The sequence below is a fragment of the Adiantum capillus-veneris genome, chromosome 28 (assembly GCF_014529385.1).
Source record: "Adiantum capillus-veneris isolate H3 chromosome 28, ASM1452938v2, whole genome shotgun sequence".
Taxonomy (NCBI): domain Eukaryota; kingdom Viridiplantae; phylum Streptophyta; class Polypodiopsida; order Polypodiales; family Pteridaceae; genus Adiantum; species Adiantum capillus-veneris.
In genome coordinates this window covers 42,036,655-42,055,798 of record NC_140958.1, presented here as the reverse complement: position 1 = coordinate 42,055,798, position 19,144 = coordinate 42,036,655, and the positions used below count along the sequence as shown (strand labels likewise).

The following is a 19,144-nucleotide window of genomic DNA, read 5'->3' as shown; positions in this document are numbered from 1 at the left end:
GCACCAAGGGTTGCTACGAGACTGAAAAGACGGCTAGAGCCTGTTCAAGAGGAGCAGGTAGAGCAAAAGAAAGGAAAGAAGCAACTTGCCCAAGTGCCTACAAAAGAAACAAGGTCACAAAAAGAGGCAAGATTAGAGAGGCTGATGGAGAGCTTCAGAGCAGAGAGAGCCCTTAAAGGAGATCTGAGTGAACTCTGGAATCCATCTCTAGAGTCAATGTCGGGATCATCCCGAAGAGTGCAAAGGGACAGATTCGAGGATTATATCAAGAATTTTGAGATTCTTGATGCCGCGTTAGAGAATATACCGCATGTCCCTTTCATAGAGGAGGAAGTGGAGAAAATACGGCAGAAACTACTAGATGAGCAAGAGAGCCAAGAGAGAGAAAGAAAAACTAAAGCTAATAGAGATTTAAAGGGCAAGCCTACATCTCTACCGGCCAGCCCTAAACCCAACCCACAACCCTCACCACCGCCCTGACCACCTCCTAGCAGCCCTCCACAAGAAGAGAAAGAGGCTGAAGACAAGCCAGAAGAATGGGAAGAGGCAAAGCAAGAGCAGAGCTAGGAGCCGGAGACAAAGGAAGAGGCTAAGCCTCGAAGTGAGCAACAAGAGTCAGATGATTCTTATCACACATTTTTGGACCTGCTAGCTGCAGGATACATGAAGGAAGAATCCGCCACAGTCGCATTTGGCGAGCACAGGGCCTAAAGAACAAATGCAAGGCATCACGCTAGTGGAATTAAAATAAATTGCCACAGATACAGTGGATCTGCACCCACCCTCCAATGACTGGGATGTGGTGATGACGAAGCTAACCGGGTTGAGAGCGCAGTCCATGGCTTCAGAAAGCGAGATGGTAGCTCTCAAGGCCATTGAAGTGAAGATTAAGGTGAAAGTAGACACTCTACAAGGACAAAGCCAAAGGCAGAAGGAGAGGGAAGCTGAGCTACAAGCCAGCCTAGCAAGGGCACTGCAAAGATGCCAGGCAATGGAGGAAGAAAATCAAGCATTAGCAAAAAGAATGCAAGGAGTTGAAGAAGAATGTTAGCAGCTCAGCAAATCATTGCTAGATGCCGAGAGGGACACAAATAACCTGACCCTACAGCTGGCGGAAGAGTCTAAAGAAGTAGAAGCCATGAGAAACGCCAAAGAAAAGGCGGAGATAGATCAAGAAGCAAGCCAGGATGAGGTCCTTGAGCTCAAGGACCAACTCAAAGTAAAAGAGAGTCGGGCGGCCAAGTTGAGAAGAGAGAGGTACCGTGTAGTTACCAAAAAAATCAAGTGTGCCAAGTGCTAGCAATGCAAGAAAAATTCCAAAAGGAGCTCAAAGAGAACTGCACGAGATGAGAGCTCACCCATTTTTTCTTTTTTCGGTCTCCTAGACACACCCCTATAAAAGAATGTAAACGTGAAGGTTTTAGGGCTTTTTTCTATTATGGTCTTTTTGGGCCATTGGAGGTTTTTGCGTGTGTAGGATTTTGAGCTATTGTTTTTTGCCGAGGGTTATTTCGACAGTTTGTTGGATGTATATGGTGTTGCATATGCGAGAAGTCTATTCACTACTGTTTCTAAGCGTCATTCCCCCTTCTCTTCTCTTCTTGTGTGCGTGTGTTTTCGGGCTTGTGCCGGCGTGTGTGCCACCCCAAAGTTTGTCGTAGAAAGAGAGGTAGAGAGAGGTTGTGTGAGGGTGGAAGGCTATGAATTGAGTAGAGCAGAGTGATTGAGTCTATCTAGTGCATTGCAAGGCGTGTGTGCAAGCGGTGGTTTGCTTGCAGGTAGTGTCGAGTTTTGAAGGTGAACTCTGGTGGATTGGGGTGTTGTGTATACCCTGGGCTATAGTGAGGCATTGTGTAGTGTGCTCGGTGTGTTCGTCTTTCCCCCTCTCCATCTTCTAGTGCCCCCACGGAGGAGCTATTTGATGCTCCAATGTGCGGTTGAAAGTGGTGTTTTTAAGCCGACAAAGCGGTTGCCTGATGGTTGAAGTGTTTGATGGTTGAGTTTGAGGCTAGAAAAAATGGTCGAGCAAGGCCCCATATTTACAGGCATTGAAGATCCCAAGGATTTCTTAGCAGATTTTGAGTTATGGCTGTTGTTGATGTGTATGCTGACGGATGCCAAACGGCTGTAGATGGTGCCACTGTTGATGCGAGGATGGGCCAAGGTGTGACTTGATGGGTTAAAGAGCAGTGATCAAGAATCATGGCAAAAATTGCAAAGTCAGTTTCTAGAGCAGTTTCAAGAGGTGATCATGCCCGAAGAAGCTCGTGCAAGGCTGAAGGCGTTACACCAAGATGTGAGTAAGGATTTTTTTATTTTCATTGAGCAGTTTGAAGCTTGTTGGAAGCAGTTAGAGTTTGCCGAGGGTGGACGAGCTTGTCAACGAGGAGAAGCTCCATGTTAAAGTAGACCAAGGTGTAAAAGTGGTAGCTGATGTGGAGGTTCCGGTGCGGATTGAAGATTGTTGAAAGTTTGCATGAAAAGGTAGTGGAATGCAATCGGGTTGCCGATACCAAGAGTTTAGAAGATGATGGAGAAGAGAGCAAAGCCATGAAGCAGGTCAAGCTTTTGTGGAGCAGCAAGCAGATGAAGATGTAGATATGAAGTTGGTATATGCTACTAATGATGATGAAGATACAAGCTCGAGTAGCTGGGAGACAAGCGAGGAGAATATAGAGGATGATTCGACATCCTATCATGAGGAGATGGAGTCCGAAGAACCCGAGCTGGTAAAGGTAAAGCTGCCTTGTTATGATATGGTACTAGCCCATGTTTAAAAAGAGCAGGTAATAGAGAAAGCCGAGATGCTTGATGAAGGCTAAGTGGAGAGGTCTAGGCCTACAGGTGATGGTATGCAGGTAAACGTGGTGTGTGGGGCCATGCTAATGGCCATGCTGATAAAAGTGATGGTGGTGTGCCATGGTGGTGTAACAGGTATAGAATCTTTCCAGGAGAGATAGAGCAGTAGTGCCTATGGAGAAAGACGAGGTGGATGCAAAAGAGAACGAGTTTCTCTCTTCAATGGAGGAGCATGATGCAGTGGTAGAAGAGCTGCTTGAAGAGCAAATGGTTGAAGTTGAAGAGCAAGAGGTGTTGATCGACCTTGAAGGGCTGCTTGATGCAGAAGGGCTTGATGATGCTGGAATTGAGTGTGTGTCCAAAGAGGAGGTTTTGTTGCCAAAGACGATGGAGATTCCAATGCAACAGACATGTCTAGTGGTGGATAAAGGAGAATCCTCGGCAATGGCTTTGCTTCCATTCAAGGTATGTAAACTATGGTTGATGAGTACGTTGGTAGATACAACTATGTGGTAGATGGTTCAGCATGTGCAGGGGTCTATGGTTGAGGCCTCCACTTTATTTGTTTGGGAGGGAGGGTCAGACATGTGTTCAAGCTCGGTGTGAGGTACATGTTTTTTTGATGGTGATATGCTTGAAGCTGCTTGGTATAGAGTAGACAGTTTTCACAGGAGTGCATTGGGAGTTGAAGGTAGGCTATGGGCAACCTACACACTGATGGTCTATAAGCTGGGGTATGCACTATGGTGGGCAGTTATAGATGGGTGGAAGATATCCAAGGCGGATGTTTGATCCAAGTGGAAGCTATATGATGCAAGGGGTGGGGTAACCCACTTGAAGGTTTGGCAGTAGGCAGAATAAGATTGTGTACATATGGTTTTGGTTTTCTCCTAGTGTGTGACAGGTTTTGCGATTTGTAGTGTAATAAAGCTCTTTTTTGGTTGATCATAAATGCTCAACTAGGGGGTGGGCAATGATGGTAAAGCCAAAGTGTGTCGACCAAAGAAGATGGCATAGGCAGGTATGTGAAGGCTAGCAGAAGCATGGCAAAGGGCTGGAGCAGCTATAAAGATCATGGACTGACAGGTCGCAACATAAATGTATGACTTATGAGTTTTATAGGCCAAGAAGGGCTCCAAAAGGGGCTAATTTGGGGAACAGGTGGAGGAGATGCAAGGTGCAACCTTTGGGTCCAGGAATGTAGAGCTTCAGGTATTGAAGCTAGGAGCAGGTCCAGACGGCTCATCAAATCGAGCTACGGAGCCCAAGATATTGGAGTTTGAACGTACGATGTGTAGCAAATTCTTGTCGTATAGGGCAGATAGGGACAGGTGGCCCAAGTGCATGTCATGGTACAAGTACGTAGTGCTCAATTTATGGAGCATACCCGTCTTTTTAGAATGCAGATAGCAACCACAGATTGCAGTTTATGGCCAGTTGAAGTTTTGTCGGGGGCTAGATTGGTGCCCACCTGACCACATGGGAAGTCATGCAATCTAGAATTTTTTGGACCACGACAGAGTTTGAGAAGGTGCTATGCAATGTATGGAGCTAGTAGGAGTTGACTGTGCATCAAACAAAGCTTGGAGAAAAAAATTACAGCAGTCGAAAGGATGGGTGCAATTGCTCGGAGTTGGTGGTAGATGACTTTCTCAGTTTTTGTGGCCTCGGTTAGGGGGCTTAGAGAATTTTCAAGAACGAAAAGATCGGGGGAAGCCAAACTTGGCACAATGAAATTTTGCCCGGGCTTTGCGGTTTGGTGATATGACATTGGAGGAGGACATGGGAGCCTAGGGAAGAAGGGCCACAAAAAGGCTATGCTTGAAGGGTTTTTTTTATAAATTGCACAGATGGCGGGGTATTTAACCCAAATGGTGAGCCCATTGGTAAATTGTGGAGCGAAGGGAGCTTGGAGCTCCGATGGAATGCTAGATAGCATGCGGCCTCTACACAGTGGTGCCAGGGGCGGATGGCGGCGTTTTTGGAGGTTGTGGTGGCGTGGTAGTGGTTGTAGCCATTGGCTGGCGATGCTCGTTGGGATTTTGGTGTGCTGACATGGCTCCATCGTAAGGGCTCGTGCCTGCGCCCACTCTCGCCAAGTTTATTGAGGGCAAACTGAGCCCCACCAAATAGTGATGTCGCTATTGCTCAACCAGGGAAGGGTCCCGCAGCAAGAGTGAGAGAGAGAGTTCTAAGGTGCCAAAGGGCCAGGTCAAGGGGCCTATCCTGCCGACCACAAAGGCAAGATGTGAAGAAAGGTGAAGAAGAGAGAGAAAAGGGCACAAAGGGCTATGCAAAGGGAGTCGGGCGGCCAAGTTGGGTGGCCAAATTGGGCAGAGAGAGGTACCATGCATTTACCAAAAAAATCAAGTGTGCCAAGTGCTAGCAATGCAAGGGAAATTCCAAATGGATCTCAAACAGAACTGCATGAGATGAGAGCTCACCCATTTTTTCTTTTTCTGGTCTCCTAGAAACACTCCTATGAAAGAATGTAAACGTGAAGGTTTTAGGGCTTTTTGCCATTATGTTCTTTTTGGGCCATTGGAGGTTTTTTCCTCAGGGTGTTCACCGTTGAGTACCCTCCCATATAACGTGCATTCGTGGGGTATTAAAAAAATCCCTCTTATTACATGTCCGAATGAATAAAATAACCCCTTATTTTAGGATTTTTTTTCCAAAATTGAATATATAAATCCATTATTTTAATGTATCTCTGTTAAATTGCCTAAAATTTTTGTATTTTAAAACCCCTCCTTTTGAACTTACATTATACGTTAACATGAGTACATAGTGCACTCCTCGAGGTTTTTGCCTATGGAGGCTTTTGATCCATTGTTTTTTGCCGAGGGTTATGCCGGCAGGTTTTTGGAAGTATATGATGTTGCATATGCGAGAAGGCCATTTACTACTGTCTCTAGCTCCCCCTTCTCTTCTTTGCTTGTGTGCATGTGTTTATGGGCGTGTGTCGACGTGTGTGCCCCCCCAAAGTTTGTCATGCAAAGAGAGGTAGAGAGAGGTTGTGTGAGTGTGGAAGGCTGTGAATTGAGCAGAGCGGAGTGATTGAGTCTGTCTAGTGCATTGAAAGGCGTGTGTGTGTATCATTATGTGCAAGCGATGGTTTGCTTGCGGGTAGTGTCGAGTTTTGAAGGTGAACTCTAGTGAATTGGGGCGTTGTGTATACCATGGGCTATAGTGAGGCATTGTGCAGTGTGCTAGGTGTGTTCTCCTTTCCCCCTCTCCAATGCCAACAACAACAAAGCTTAGGAGAAGGGAGTTTATAAACGTAAATTAAAATCTCTAGCAAAGTTAGAGCGTTATCGAAAAGATAACTGTTGTTTCAAGTGCGGGGAGCAAGGGCGTGCCTATCGTGCTTGCCCCCACAAGAATACACGTAATGATCCTCCTAGAGCTACCTTGGTCAAAATTCAAGAAAAAGATTCTCATCACAAAGGATCTCCTCTATGCCATGCTTGGGGAAAGGTAAAATAACATGATGCTTTTATTCTCTTTGACCTTGGTTCTACTCACGATTTCATATCCACGGAGTTGGCCACCAAGCTAGGCATCCAAGCCTATGAGATGGGAGATGTCCTACCTGCCAATGGTGCTTTCAAGCAGCAAGAAGCCTGAGTCACTCCCTTACTTGAAATTTGAGGCTCCACATCCAAATCTATGTGGACAAGGAGGATTTCTTCATCTCTCCTCTCAAGCATGAGAATGTAATCCTAGGGCACCATGGTTTGATCGCATGGATGCCAATGTCAAATTTCCTAAAAGGAAAATTTACTTTAGGTTCAGGGAAAAGAGATGTACATAGATGCTAAGGATTTTGGTAACACTATACCCATTGTACATAAGAAATCTTTCAATAAGTCAATAAAGAGCTCTATTTCCATGTACATGATTTTTGTTAAAGATTCTCAAAATGAACCTAATGTTTTAGCAAAAGAAAATATAAACAATTAGAAGGAGTTAGAGTTATTCAATTTCCTCAAGGGGTTCCAAGATGTTTTTATTGACTACATCCCTTGTGAACTACCTCCCAAACGAGGGAATGATGACCATGCAATTGAACTTCTTCCCAAAAGCTCACCGCCTAATAAACCTCCTTATCGAGTTTCTCAAGCTCAACAAGAGGAGATTATGTGGCAAGTGCATGAGACAATTGAGAAATGCATGGTTAGGCCTTGCTCATCTCCATTTTGTTCACCGATGTTATTAGTGCAAAAGAAAGATGGCACATATTGTGTGTGTGTCGACTATAGAGCACTAAATAAGATCACTATCAAGAATAGGTTTCCCATTCCACGAGTAGAAGACCTATTTTATAAGCTACAAGGGTCGACCTACTTCAGTAGGATTGACCTAAAAAGTGGCTACCATCAAATAATGATAGTTGATCAAGACATTCTAAAGACCGCATTTCACACTACCTTTGTACATTGTCATGCCTTTTGGCTTGACCAATGCAGCAACCACATTTAACCACTTGATGGAGAAGCTATTCAAGCCTCACCGAACCTTCAATGGAGTGCCCTTTAATGATATAATCATCTACTCTAATTAATTAGATGAACACAAGCAACACCTCCAGGTAATATTTCAAGTTTTATGAGAGAATAAACTTTGTATTAATCGAAAGAAAAGTGAAATTTTCTTACAAGAGATTTAGTATTTAGGTCACATTATCTCTCAAGATGGCATCCAAATGGATCCATCAAAGCTAGAGGTAATAAAAGGATGGCCTAATCTGAAGAATCTGCTTGAAGTAAGGCTTTATAGGTATGTGTGCATACTATAGATGCTTCATAGAAAATTTTTCACAAATTGCAGGACCATTACATGACCTAACACAAAGGAGAACAATGCTTCCAAAAAGCTTAAAGAGAAGTTTATCTCTCAACGTATGCTGTCGGATATCTCAAAGCCATTTGAGGTCCAATGCGACACATTTGGTGATTGCCTTGGTGTTGTTTTGCTCCAAGAAGGGCATGCCATAGCCTATGAAAGTCGAAGTCTTGACCCTATTGAGCAAGCTCTAGGCATATATGAGAAGGAACTCTTAGCACTTCTACATGCTCTAGACTCGTGGAAGCACTATTTATTGGGGACTCCTTTCATTCTGTGAACAGATCCCCCAAGCCTTAAGTACTTCATGACGTAGACCAAGCTCTCCAACAAAAAAATGAGGTGGCCAAATTTCCATTCGTAATTTCATTTTCATATTGCTCACGTTGCTGGCAAGCATAATCAAGTGGCCGATGCACTCTCAAGATGATCGAGAGTGAATGCGGTATTCATAGCAGCTCTCCAAAGCCTTAAGTACTTCATGACGTAGACCAAGCTCTCCAACAAACAAATGAGGTGGCCAAATTTCCATTCGTAATTTCATTTTCATATTGCTCACGTTGCTGGCAAGCATAATCAAGTGGCCGATGCACTCTCAAGATGATCGAGAGTGAATGCGGTATTCATAGCAGCTCACAATGATCTACCTTCTATGATAGATGAGTATGCTATAGACTCCAATTTTAGAGATGTGATTTCAGCCCTTGCACTAGGTAAGAAGGAAGAACCATTTACCCTACAAGATGGTTATTTTCTCTATGGCAATAGACCATGTGTTACTAACTCACTATGTGAGAAAGTAGTGTATGAATCTCATGCTCCTCCTTATGCGGGGCATAGAGGGATTCACTCTACCCTAAATGGAATAGAGACATATTTTTGTTGGCCTACCATGAAAGCAAACATACAAGAGTATGTTTCAAAATGTGTGGTATGCCAAAAGACAAAGTTTGATAGAGGGAATCAACCTAGATTACTTCAACCTTTTCCAATCCCTAGTTCCATGTGAGAGCATATCCATGGATTTTATCTTTGGATTGGACAAGTCTATCCATGGGAATACAGGAATATGGACGATAGTAGACATGTTTAACAAACAAGCACATTTCATACCTGTCAAAAATACTATCAAGGCCCATCAAAGGGAAACCCTCTTTATATCACAAATCTTCAAATACCATGGCTTTCCAATGTCTATAGTGTCAAATAGAGATCCTAGAATGACCAGTAATTTCTGGAAGGGTCTCTTTAAGAATTTAGGTACAAGGCTAAAGTTCTCTTCGGCCTATCATACTCAAACGGATGGTCAAAGTGAAATATCTAACAATTGAAGCTTTGTACTGACACTAGTAGACCATTGCCTCCTCAGCCTGAGACACAATGCTAGTAGCTTTCCGAATGTAATGTTAGCATTTTGACTTTTGACTTTACTATCTATATCATAAATGGGATGGCCTCACCCATGTTGATATTCAAATTGCTTGGTTTTGTGATGCCTCTCTTCTTCCTAGTCTCTAGCGCATCTCAACCTTCATACACCTTTTCCCTGCCTTCACGATCCATGGTCTCCTATGCAACCTTTGTGTCTGTTTCTTTAATTCTCTTTTCTTGGCCAGAAAAACCACACCCAACTTGGCCACAATGCTTATATTGACCCTATGGACTTCATCATTACCTGGCAGAGCTGGTGGTATAGGATTGTCAATCACAGATTGCTCTCTCTGATCATTGAGAATCCCTTGCCCTCTGCCTCTACCAAACAACGGGTACATACCCCTTCTTTTTGTGGGTGGATGCTGGAAATATGAAGCATAATGACACTCTTTGCCACAATTGTGACACTGGCTAGTCAGCTTCAGTTACGTGTCTTATCATTATGGGGTCTCTTCCAAAAACGTATTTCGCTACTTCTTGTCAATTTGGAGGAAATCTTGGTGGAATCCTCTCCGATATATGATTTGGTATTGTTTTTGGAACTCTTATCTCAATATTGTTGTTGAGGTAAAGGTGTTCCACATTTGTCGGGGGAGCAGGTCTAGGCTGATGAAAAAACCCTAGAATCCTAGCTGTGTACGGATTCCTACGGCACAAAAACGACCCTAGCGGCCTATCAGCTTGACCGAATTGGACAAGACTTGAACTGTAGCATGCCTCTAGATAGTAGAACACTTCCATATCATTATGTAGGGGTCGAGTGGGTCCCAAGTAAATAGTTTAGGTTTTGGCCACATGCCAGAATTGGGTTCTGACTCCACGGGCAGCTTAAAGACAAGGCTATACACAATGTACCAAGATGGTTTCAAGAAAATAGTCAAGGCAAGCTCTCAAATAGTAGGAAACATCTTGATGACTACAAAGTGTCAAATTTGACATATGAAGTCACGGAATGAGCCCAAATTGGATGAGCACCATCAGGACTATGTAGCGCACAAGTCCATGGCTTCAAAAGTGACCAAACAACTCTACACACCAAGTAGTAACAAAACATTTGGTGATTTCAGAGTCGACAAGAGCACGAAGTGATGCCAACAATGATACACGATGAGTAGTACTGATGATGTAGTGCAAGCCAATAGTGTAGGGGAGGCTAGGACACCTATGTTTGCAAAGATTTCCTCAGTTTTTGGGCATCTAACGTACAACCTACTAGTATTGAGGTCTGACCTAGCAGCTACAGAAGAAGCATTTTCAATAGGATTGTTAGTCGTACGATGATTGACACTAGCATGATGCATAGTGGATTTTTTAAGACCATATGGAGTTTCTTGTAGGATTTACATGGAGGCTCTACTGTGGATACACACACTCGCCTATCCCTAGAGCCGATACAACTGCATGTAGATCAATTTAGCGAGCCAGTGGGCATAGGTTCAGAGAGTCTCTCACCAATTTCTTTGTGCATAATAGTAGTTTAGCTAGTAGGTCCCACTCATTGGTGCGTTGCCTTTAAGTGGGAATTTATTGGGGTAAAGGCATTGCACATTTTTCCAGGGCCAGATGTCCAATCTACGACCGTCGAGTGTACATATTTATTCTTCATATACACAAAGAATAAGGATCTCCTCACTATTCCTTGGAGGTTGCTCCACCCACACCGCGCTCTTGCTTCTCTCCTTCCCCGAATGCATACACCACACGGTGCACTCACGCTTCTGCGCACAAATGCACTCTCAATTATAGTTTCGTTGACCTCATTACAATAGTATAACCGCTTGTTTTGCTTGATGGATTAGTAATTACACTCCCTTGAATAGTAGTCCTCAATGTTTAAGATCATATCGATAATGTAGCTTCAATCTTCAAAACATAAGGATGTCCTCGAGACTCATTGAATCCTTTTCTTCCAAGAGTTTGACATAAATAATGATGCCAAGAAATTGATGACACTTAGAGAGTGTTTTGTGGCCAATCAAATTTATCCTAAAGTTCATAATTTGCTTTACATAGAATTCCCCACTCAACAGGTTTGGAGTTCACAACAAAACTATGGACCCACAAACAAAAGTGTGACACAATTGAAGAATGTAAAAAATCATTCCTACAGCTAGGGAGTCTATTACCTATGACTGTTTCTTATTTAGTGCACAATGGTTGTAAGAATATTGAGGAGATTTGAACCTTTTTTGGATAGACCTATGCTACTTTTAAGGAAGATTGCAATGCTAGAGGGATAGAAGTGCAAAATAATGGTGAATGGTCAACATGTGCATAAACGTCATCCTTGTAATGATCATAACCACAAGTATAAAAATTATTTGTATGTTTTATGTGCATTTGTGTCTCCGTACTCTATGGAATAATTTCTTGAAAGATCTTTTTGAGGATGTTTTTGATCAAGCATGTTTAATTTAGTGTGAGAGTGTATATCTAAGTGAGGAGACAATGTTCAATGCATAGGAGTGAAGGGATTTGGCAGCTCAAATAGATAGCTCTTTGAATCAAGGGAGACTATTTTTTTAATACATGGACCTAGTGGGACAATTAAAATGTATCTTTATAATCCCTTGCTTTCTTGCATCCTTGGTGAACAAAAGGTTGCTTTGGCATGTTCGTCATTTGGCATTGTAGCTTTGCTTCTTAGCACCGAACGAACCACTCACTCTTGAGGGTGCGCCTTACAAAATCTTCTAAATCGTATGCGATTAGAGACTTCAAAAACACCCTTTGCACAATTTTGTGAGTTGAAATAAAAACTATTCCTCTTTATTCAATAACCTATAACTATTTTTTAAAACAAAATAAAAATTTCATTTTTGTAAGTGTATGTATGTTTCTCTTATAAACTGTAATATATCCTCATGTCAAATGCATGTGATACACCTACATACTTACAAGCACTACAAGAGGTTGTGTGCTCTTGTGACGCTGTTAGCGACGGAAATACACTGGGTTTTTATAACCCCCGGCGTCGCTAAAATCGTCGCTACGAGCGTCGTTATAGGCGTCGCTATATAGCGACGCTCATAGAGACGCTCATAGCGACGCATATAGCGACGTTTACACAGAAAACTATAGCGATGCTCATAGCGACGCTACAGAGCCATAAATAGCGACACTTATAGCGACGCCCGAGAGAATTTTTTTTTGGTGGCAGGGCATTGAATGCCTTGCCACCCATCAACCATATTGTACTTGATTCACTTTTTAAAAAAAGTGCAAGGGTAGATAATAGACCCAAAATAGTCACCCACAAGACGCATTGTTTGCAAAATTGACAATTGTACACATCATAGGCAAAATGAATTGATTGGCAAATGTAATAATGACAATTGTACAACATCATAGGCATAAAGAATTGATTGGCAAAAGGAACTGCGGTGACAAATGTAATAATATACATGGTTCAAAAAGACGTATAAAATCCGTCTCATGATACATAAGCTATGAGAAACCCTAAACTAATGCTATCTAGCTACGGCTAAACTGACGTCGTCTAGTCAGACGTCTCATCGCATCCAAGCGGCGTATCTGTCGGATTCTGCAAAAAAAGACAATAAGACAGCTTTCACTAAGTATAAACATATAACGACATTTATAAAACAATACAAAAAATAAAAAAGAGTAAACCCTAATACTAACCATGCCGCCGCGAGAACTGAGAATGTCCATCAGGGCGTTTAAGCCCTTCCTGCCTGCGTACTCGTGCTCGTACGGTGTGGGATCACGTCCTGTCATCGACCACTGTCAAAACATACAAAGATTTCATTATGTTAGAATTAAAAAACTCATAAACCCTAAACTATCGAACATAAAGAGCAATGTGAAAACACTTACAAAATCGTCCTCAAATGATGCCCATCCACCGCTCCCCAAGTGGTGCGAGCTCCCTGCCTCTACTCGCGCTCTGGCTGCATCCTTTTGTTGCTTCCACTTGTCGAGATTCTCGCGCGCTGCTTTCTTCGCATTCTTCCAATCTTCTTTGGCCAGCCAATCTGGCCTGTTCCACCCATTCTTGATTGCTTTTTGCACTTCGGAACGCTTGTGTTTGCAGTATTCGCGCATTCGAATCTTCATCAGGTCTTCATTGAAGCGCTGATCCCATGTTGGAACGGGAAACTCATCATGAAGTATGCTGATGACTCTGTTTTTTAAATCACTTGGTACTTCACTCCATTTGTTTAGTATGTAGTGTCTAAACAGCTGAGAGCAAAGACCACGCATGCGCGAGATCACCTTCTTGCCGTCATCATCCATGATGATGCCGCCGCTGATGTCGACGGAGTAAGGCAAGCCCTCTGGCCGGTGACGCGTGAACCTGGGTGTCCCGGCAGGGGTCTCTAGCGGCGTGTCGATGGGGGTACGGACGTCAGGTGTCTCCACCGGCGTCTGGGCCCCGAAGCGAGGAGTGTCGAGTGGGGTGGCTCCTGGTGGAGTAGGTAGAGGTGTGTAGCTTCTAGGAACAGTCAGCTGTACAAAACCTGGCGTAGATGGCGATGCTGTGGCTGGTGTGGGGGCGGGCAAAGAAGGGGAGGGTAAAGAGCCTCGTCGAACACGAGGCGGTGTGGAGGCATCGGTGGCGGAGTCCACATTTTATGCAATGATATTAAAGTCCACTATGAACGTACTTGACACATTTTATGCCAATCGTGTGACTTCAAACGGTAAGCTTTCCTTCTTTAGTAAAACACGTTCGGAGCGAGTGCATTACGCCAGTGGGGGTCCGCAAAGATCGAATGGTCTCTTTTACTTTGCGTTCTTGGGCTCCTGTGAAAATCCATGGTGCTTTAGGGAGTTTTATCGATCCATCAGACGCTGTTTGCGGCCAATATTGCTCCATACGATCCACATTTCTAAGGTCAACTCTGGCTCCCAAAGTATCTTTCTTGCCGGTCAGATGGTCCCATAGTAGATTACCCACATTCTTGAATATGTGCATTGGATCGAGCAAGTGATTGATCATGAGTCGGGGCCAGTATGGTAACTCGTACCATAGAGATAGTCTCTTCATCCCTGGAGGCAATCCGTCATCGCACATCTCCTTCTGCTCTAACCATGCTTGTGCAGACATCCTTGGTGGCTCTCTTCCCAAAAAGCCGTCGCGTAACACATGATTCTCTGGAAGATACGCTTGATGACCTTCGTAGATTTGCTTCTTCAGTGAGGGTGCCCTACGTGCATTCAGTCTAGGTCCACATGTGACACATGCTCTGTATCCGCTTGTTTGAAGCCCTGCATGTATACACATGATAATAGATCAACTATGGGAAAAAAAAAGATTTACAGTGTCTGAGTGAGGAGTGTCAATAGATCACCTGAGCATTCTGTTAGCCCGGGATAGTCATGCATGGTCCACATTAGAATGCCTCTGATCAAAGCATTCCGTCGTCCTGTGTGTCGGCTCATATCCACCACCTCTATGCCAATCCACAATTGTTGTAGCTCTTCCAATAGTGGACGAAGATACACATCCATATTCCCCACTTTATATCGCCCTGGCACAATCAAGCTTAGCCATAGGTGCCCCTTCTTCGTAGTCAACCACGGGGGAATGTTGTAGTTGACGATGACAACGGGCCATACACTGTAAGATGTTGATCTTTGACCAAATGGATTTACGCCATCCATAGCCAGGCCTAAGCGCAAATTTCGAGCTTCCCTGGCAAAATCCGACCATGTTCCATCTATATGTTTCCACGCTACGCAATCTGCAGGAATTCGTAGCACACCATCCGAAGATTTATTCTCCTCATGCCATGATGCTAGGGCGGCGCCATGGACTTACATTCGAAGAAATGCTTGATGCGAGGAAGCAGAGGGAAATGTCGCAAAACCTTTTGTGGAATTTTTGTCCCGTGGAGATCTACTCGATATCTTTCGGAATCACATTTCAGACACTTCTCCATGTCTATGTATTCCCCTCTGAAAAGAATGCAGTCATTAGGACAAGCGTGGATAGAATTGTAATCCATCCCCAGGTTTCGCAAAATCTTTCTTGCTTCATCTCGGGAATCTGGCATCACATTGTCAGCTGGTAGTATGTGCTCTTTCAACAATCTACACAACATAAAAATATGATACAGTCGTGTAAAAATCTATCAGATCATTATACATTTAGAGTTTTATTAAAGTAAACTAATTGTAATACATCACCTGAAAAGCGCTGTGACGCTAGTGTCAGTCCATCCAAACTTTGCCTGCATGCTGAGAAGAACCAGGAGTGCTTTCAATCTAGACATACGTGCTCCATTATACAATGGCGTATCGGCTTCATTTTTCATATCATCATAGATAAGCCTTTCTGAATCCATGATCGTCTCGATCATTTCATTAATCTCGGGCTCAAACATTGCCTCGTTGGGAATGTGCTCTGCATGATCATCCCCCGAGCTGTCAGAGGCTACATCTTGTGGCCTCACATATGCTGCTTGACCAAAGCGCCTGCGAACACGTCTATTGGGTTGCAAGATTGCTGCTTGTTGGCCAGCGTCAGAGTCCGACGAGTTATAATTGGCAACAACTCGATCTATAATAGATGGATCGAACTTGCCAAATTCGCGAACGTGCTGCAAAGAAATACGTCTTGTCCGTCGCACAGCATGCTTGCATTGATTACAAGGAAATAAGACCCTCGTTGAGAGATAGGTGTTTCGGTTGGACGGTCCCACATCCTCGTCGCTACTCATAATGAGGATAAAAAACTTATAACCTGGACAACAAATTTAATATTCTATTGGCATTCTTTGTCTTATCTCTCTCTCTCTCTCTCTCTCTCTACCTCACATTCTCTAGTCATGTCCAATCCCCGCACACCTCGGTCTAGAGGTGCACGGAGATCAGAACCACCGGGTTATAATCTCGTCTTTATTGGTCAATACCTATATTTGTGGGTACAAGAAATCTACACACCCACGTCTACATGATACTGCATGTAGTGGACAAAACCCCTTTGCCTCTTCTCTAGCTGTAGCACTTCACAGCATCTTAACATCTTTTCACAGTAGATCTTTTCACTGTTCGTCTAACTCTAAACCCTAAACCGTAAGTAATTCTTGCGTGGACTCGATCTAACGTAAATAAGCGTAAATCTAAATAAACGTAAATCTAACTAAAAATAAACCTAAATCTAATTTAATGTAAGTCTACATCTAACCTAATCTTTAACGTCTTTTGGGATAGTCTCATACGACGTTAAAACTCTCTTCTTCTTGTGTGTGTGTGTGGGTAAACCTAAATAAACCTAAGTCTAATCTAATATAACATAAATCTAAATCTAACGTAAATTATGTTATATTAAAAACAAAGAACTAAACTAACAGGGATTATAAGAACCTTAAAACTGATTTAACACATAATTTTCACATAACTCGGCAAGAGTTGGCATTCTCATCACTAAAGATGTGAGAGTTAACTTCCGGCGGTGACGCTGCCTCATCTCCATCCACATCTGACGACAGCAATTGGCCCTTTAGACCGTTCTTGCTCTTGTTACTAACTTTGAAGTTGCTGTTGAATGACTAGAGGTTGTCTAGATGGTCATTGTGTCGGGGATGTAGTGACTCTTGCCGCCCTGAAGATCCACCTTCTTCCCTATCTTCTGAAGACATTTCACCAGTACTTTTGGATCGACGGAGCCCACCATGAGTGAAGGCAGCAATACCCTATATTCCATTGAGGGCTTTCTTCACCCGCTTCATGCAGGCATCGCAGTCTATGGAGACCTAAATCTAATCTAATATAACGTAAATCTAAATCTAGCGTAAATAAACATAAATCTAATTAAAAATAAACATAAATCTAATTTAATGTAAGTCTACATATAACCTAATCTTTAACGTCTTTTAAGATAGTTTCCTACGACGTTATAACTCTCTTCTTCTTGTGTGTGTGCGCGTGTGTGGATGTGTGTGCCAATAAAAAGAGATAAATGGTATAACCTTTCTATCACCCATGCCAAGTATGATAGATTGATTATGCCATTTCTCTCTTGAATAATAGGTCTTGAGTTCAACTCCTCGTCGACTAGATCTTTAGGTCTTTTAATTTTAATTAGTTTCCTACGACGTTAAATTAGTTTCTCTCTCTTTCTCTCTCAATGTGTGTGCGTTTTTTTGGATCGTATGCATGTTTTCTCTCTCTTTTCCTCTCTCAATGTGTGCGTTTTTTGTTTATGCATATTCTCTCTCTCTTTTCCTCTCTCAATGCGTGCGTTTTTTGTTTATGCATGCTCTCTCTCTCTTTTTCTCTCTCAATGTGTGTGTGCATTCTTTGTTTATGTATGTGTGTGTGCGTTTTTGTTTTTGTTTGTACTCTCTCTCTCTCTCTCTCTCTCTCTCAAAAACACTATGTGTGTGTGTGTGAGAGAGAGAGAGAGGGAGAGAGAAAGAGGGGAAGGGAACATGAGAATGAGGAGAGAGAAGGAGCATACCTGGCTCTCCTTTCTCTCCTCGTGTGTGTGTGTGTGTGTGTGGAAAAGAAAAAGAGAGAGAGAGAGAGAGGGAGAGAGAAAGGGGAAGGGAACATGAGAATGAGGAGAGGGAAGGAGCATACTTGGCTCTCCTTCCTCTCCTCGTGTGTGTGTGTGTGTGTGGAGAAGAAAAAGAGAGAGAGAGAAAGTGAGGGAGAGCATTACCTGCTCTTTGTTTGAAGACGCCGAAAAACTCAAATTTTTTGAGCGCGTTCGGTTATTTTTTTAGCACAGTCGGCGTCGCTATGAGCATCGCAAATTTCTTTGTAAATTTACGACGTTCATAACGACGCCGAGAATTTTTTTTTTGAGCGTCGCTGTGTGAGCGTCGCTAATATGAATAGCCTCTTGTAGTGAAGGTGCACCCTTGAGCACACACTCAAGGTTTAGCATACCATTAGAGTTGCAAGACCTAAAATAGCAAATGAGGTGGTTCATCCCATGGAAAATTTTGAGGTGAGAAGATATGACCTAAATGTTATGTTAGTTTTTTCTATATATGATGATATGGACAACTAATTCAAGCTCATTTGTACTATGCGCAAGCAGAATACAACCCAAATTACCTACTCATAGGCTTTTATGAGTTATATTCCTATTAAGGGTTGGCTGGCTATTACCATATTTCCCTTGCGATTGATGAATAAACAAGATTGGGACATGTTTCTATCAAAGAGATAACACAATGGAAACCCTTGAATGCAAAGTCTTCACTTGGCTTCGATTAAGACAAAATGCATGCTAAATTATATACAATGGTGATGTTTCTCAATAAAATTGGAACAAAGTGTACACCACATTAGACACTGGGTATTGCATGTGTAAGCTTGAGTTTCGTCTTTGCTCTTTACCTATTTTTTCTTTCGCTACCTTTCATTCAAGGACTAAAACTGAAATGGCCGAAGGAGTATAATCTTCACACATTGCCGATAAGAGTATAATCAATGGCCGAAGATTTCACACATAAGTTTCAGTTTGAGGAATATAAGAGTATTGGTATGATTTTATTTTGATTTTTACCGATATTGATTGTACTTTGTTTTGAATAACTTCTCTCTTTTTTGTTGCAGAAAGCCAAAGGAGTCTCACTGATGGTGTATTGACATAATTATAAGGTGGAACCCTGAGATTGTAGAGCTCTCTCTCTTTTTCTCTCTCTCTCTCTCTCTCTCTCTCTCTAATGCACACACAGACTTATTACACATACGGAGAAATGGAAGGGAGGCAGGGCCCCGTTGTGGGTGCCCCCTAAGAAGCAAATAGTTTCATGTCTGATCACATAGATTAGAGAAGGTAGCACTAGCTAGAAAAAGGATGTTCTTTTCTGTCATGAAATGTACTTTTGTGTATGTGGACATGTGGCCTGTAGCCTTGTAGGTGAGAGAAATAAAATGCATATATCCAATAAGCCAGTGGTGGCACAAGCGTGTGAGCTTTCTCTTTAATGGGCAATATGTATAACAGGATGTAACCTACGAGGGGGCAAATCGATGGATTGATAGTAGCATTTGGGAGTGGACTCATGCAACTACGGATGTTTGAGGTTGATGCATGAGTTGCTGCTGAGGCGCAGTGGAGACAAGGTAATCAAAA

The 19,144-nt window shown here is 42.8% G+C and overlaps 1 protein-coding gene across 1 annotated transcript; it reads right to left on the bottom strand.

The window, feature by feature from the left end:
* Positions 1 to 12,491: 12,491 nt before the first annotated feature.
* LOC147420329 (uncharacterized) lies at positions 12,492 to 13,983 on the bottom strand. Its single transcript, XM_086505053.1, has 3 exons — positions 12,922 to 13,983; positions 12,727 to 12,828; positions 12,492 to 12,625 (listed from the first exon to the last, which is right to left on the bottom strand). The coding sequence occupies exons 1-3, from the start codon at positions 13,339 to 13,341 to the stop codon at positions 12,581 to 12,583; spliced, it is 567 nt and encodes a 188-aa protein (XP_086361179.1). The 5' UTR covers positions 13,342 to 13,983; the 3' UTR covers positions 12,492 to 12,580.
* Positions 13,984 to 19,144: the final 5,161 nt, after the last annotated feature.

Excerpts from the sequence above, each read along its gene's own strand:
- LOC147420329 (XM_086505053.1), bottom strand. The coding sequence starts at position 13,341 with ATGGATGATGACGGCAAGAAGGTGATCTCGCGCATGCGTGGTCTTTGC. Across the intron at positions 12,829-12,921 it reads CATCATTTGAGGACGATTTT|TGGTCGATGACAGGACGTGA; the intron begins GTAAGTGTTTTC and ends ATGTTTTGACAG. Across the intron at positions 12,626-12,726 it reads TCAGTTCTCGCGGCGGCATG|AATCCGACAGATACGCCGCT; the intron begins GTTAGTATTAGG and ends CTTTTTTTGCAG.